Below are 3,642 nucleotides of genomic sequence, written 5' to 3' on the forward strand. Positions count from 1 at the left end.
CTTAAAGTCAAAACATTTTTAGGAACAATTGTGAGTGTAACTGACAAAGTGGAAAGACTAATGGCTGCTCTGGACTATTTTAATTATGGGCAAGGATAACAGGAGCACATACTGGGACTGTTCAGCTAACACAATACAAGTATTTGTCAAATTTTGCTCAACAATTTTATTCATCCAGATATTTTAAATTGATTTGTAAAGTGTGACTTTTACAAATTTTCGCCTTTTTTTTCTTTTTTGGCACATCTCACTCCAGTTCTTGTCTGAAGTAAGTTTTTCTGGAGAAGTTTTTAATCTGATTTATTGACCAATGTGCAACTTTTTAAATAGTTTGTGGCATTTGGAGTTAAAAAATCATTTTAAGACACAATAAAAGAACATTTTTAATTTTTGACAAAATAATGGACCGTGTGCGCAATTTTAATAAATTTGGCAAAATAAATTACAGTAAATTTCACGAGTCAAAAAATAGAAGTGACGTCAGTAAGATGCTATTGATGATTCAAGGCCATGGTTTCTTATCAATACAACTGACTAAATGACAATTTTAACATTTTAGGGCGCAAGACTTATTTTATGACCTGTTCAGCAACAATTTAATATTGTGAAATGTCACAACAAAACAATTTGACAATATTACCTGAACATAAAGAACATAAGTAAGATTACACTGATTTTCCGTTTTTTTCACAGCCTTGTATTTCTAAGGATTTGTAATGTTCACCATCATAAACTTTTCCTGATCTTCCACTATGTCATTAGTAATTGCATGTTGAAAAGCATCCCGCTGTAATGATAAATATAGATTTTATAAAATTTGAGGTCAAAATTAATTTTGGATTTTTGTTTTTGCCTTGAATGCAGGAGAACAATGTTACTTTCCTCAATGAGTTTTTTCTTTTAGGATTTCAAGTCAACCAGAATTGTAGAATTTTCCTGTTCTTTCTGCTCCTCCTGATTTACTGTGGGACAATCTGTGGGAATCTCCTGATCATCACCCTGGTGTCCACCGGTAAGAACCTCCACACTCCAATGTACTTCTTCATCTCACAACTGTCCGTCAGTGACATCTTGTTACCCACAGATATTGTCCCCTACATGTTTTACATTCTACTCAACAATGGGGCGACCATTACATTAATTGGCTGCATGGCCCAGTTTTATTTCTTCTGTACTGCAGAAGGATGTGAATGTCTACTTCTCACGGTGATGTCCTATGACAGATATGTGGCCATCTGTAATCCACTTCATTATGTCTCTGTTATGACAAGTTCGTTTTGTGCGAATCTGGTCATTTCGTTTTGGTTTCTCAGTTTTTTAGTTGCATTTATTGACACATTATCGGCATCAAGGTTAAAGTTCTGTGGGCCAAATATCATTGACCACTTCTTCTGCGATCTGGTTCCCTTACAGGATATTGCCTGTTCTGATACATTTCCTTTAAAACTTCAGCTCTATTTACTAAGTTTTCCACTACTCATTGTTCCCAACCTAATAATTGTTATTTCTTATGGTAACATTGTCCGAGCTGTTTTAAAAATTCAATCCAATATCAGTAGACACAAAGCCTTCTCCACCTGTAGCTCCCACCTCATCGTGGTCTCCATATTTTACTTGACTCTGTTCAGTGTGTACATTCTCCCAACAAGTGAAAAAACATCAGAAGTTAATAAAATCATGTCCTTGCTATATACTGTATTTACGCCTTTAATCAATCCCATTATTTATAGCTTTAGAAACAAAGACATTAAGAAAGCCGTGCAGGAAACTCTTAAAAAATATCAGTAGTCTTTCTTATCTGTCACAGATCTATAAATTGTGCTAAAAAAAACTATTCAGAAATATCTCTAATCTGATGTTTTTGTCTACAAAAATAGTCTAAGTTGGCAATGGATCAAGAAAATTGATGTAATGGCTTGGAAGATAGATTTTATTGACCCAATTTAGCACAAAGTACATTTTTCACTAGGTTTGAGGCTCTGAAGGGATTTGGCAAACCTCAAATTGAGATGCTCCAGCATATGACTTCTCAAGTTTAGATAATTCTATTTTGGCAGAAATCTGTGGCGAGTCTTCATGGGATTCTACAAGATAGATATTTGACATCACAATTAATTTAATTTCAAAGATCTTTATAACACTATGGCTATAGGCTCACTGCTAATGTATGCTTTGTGTGAGCCTCATTATATTGTCCTGATATCTGAGGTTGTGACTATTGTTGAGGCTAAGAACTTTCCTTTTATGAACTTGACATGGAACGGTTCTTCTATTACAATATCATTAAGACTTAATTTCCACTCAACGTATTTACCTCAAAATAAGGTGTGGAGTGGGGGTCGTGGCCTGAATCTCAAACAGGGAAGACGCAAGTCATTGCAGCTCCCGCTCTCAGGCAAATTAATTCACATTTTGAGTGCCTAAAAGAAAGAAGCTTTAGTTCGATAATAGCCACCGGGTCCTTAAAGGACAGTGCGACAGTGTTGGAAACAATCTAGAGACTGTTGGAGGTCGGGTGAGTGGCGGAGGTGAAGAGGACGAGCTCCCGGGCACCATCTTGCCATGCGTGCGGTCTGCCCTGATATCCCTAGTTGCGGTGCGCGGCTTGGTGCAGCAGGTTGTCACACACGGAAGAGGAGGACGAGCTCACCCGGGTTCCCGGAAACTCCTCAGTGACATTTACTGGAAAGCGACTGCACAGTTGATCATGGGATGGTGAGTGAGGTACGTGGTCGTGCCGGTGAAAGGAAAAGAGGGAAAGGCAAGGGCGAAGAGAAGAGGACACAGGCCTGGAAGCCGGGGGGTAACTTGGAAGAGTCCCGGGATAGAAAATTACAGGTGATACCGGACTTTGATATAACTCCGCCCCTCCTTGCCCTAACAGACCGCAGGAGCCATCTTAGAAGCAGAGGGTGCAATAGAAGAAACTTTAGAGAGTGGCTGCAGGTTAACTCCCTCTCTCCCACCAGTCTCAACCCTTTGGGGTCTCATTTATTGGACTTTAGTATATATGAGCAGTGAATTATGTGTTCCGGGTCACTATGACCCGGCTTATTAAACCTTGATTTTAGACACTCTAACTCCATTTTTTTTTATACTTTATGCTTACTAGACTGTTTGTGAACATGTTTGGTAGTAAAAAAAAAGAAAAATGAACTAGAAATCTTTTTTTTTTTGTTTTTATTTTGAAAAAACAGATCAATGAGCAAAACAAAAATAGAAAACTACACATATTTTGTAAAAAAACAAAACAATCAAATCAATATATCCAGCAATATCCAGCAATCTATCATGCTAAGTGTAGAGCAGTGTATCACACAGTAATAACACTAATTACATGTAATAAAATAAAATAACAGTATTCCTTTACAATATACAATCTATCAATAGAATTGATTAGTAAAAGCACAACAAGCAACATACCTGTAGAAAACAAAGTTACTGCCTGGAACAGAGATATCCTGGAACAGAGGTATGTACACAGCTGCTCTCCAAAGAAACTGAAAGGTAACATGTCTGGGCTAGCACATGTGTACTGATAAAAGCAGAGAAGATAAGAACCCTTCTGAAAACAAGCAGATAAGCCAGGAAGACAGACTTACTTAGCAAAAAAAAATATTTGCAAGACTTTACAGCTCAGCT

The 3,642-nt window shown here is 37.3% G+C and overlaps 1 protein-coding gene across 1 annotated transcript; it reads left to right on the forward strand.

Annotated features, from left to right (window-relative positions):
- The first annotated feature begins 858 nt into the window (after positions 1-858).
- LOC138674843 (olfactory receptor 11L1-like) lies at positions 859-1,788 on the forward strand. The gene has a single exon (XM_069762660.1). The coding sequence runs from the start codon at positions 859-861 to the stop codon at positions 1,786-1,788; it is 930 nt and encodes a 309-aa protein (XP_069618761.1).
- Positions 1,789-3,642: the final 1,854 nt, after the last annotated feature.

This window comes from Ranitomeya imitator, chromosome 4 (genome assembly GCF_032444005.1).
Source record: "Ranitomeya imitator isolate aRanImi1 chromosome 4, aRanImi1.pri, whole genome shotgun sequence".
In the NCBI taxonomy this organism is placed as follows: Eukaryota; Metazoa; Chordata; class Amphibia; order Anura; family Dendrobatidae; genus Ranitomeya; species Ranitomeya imitator.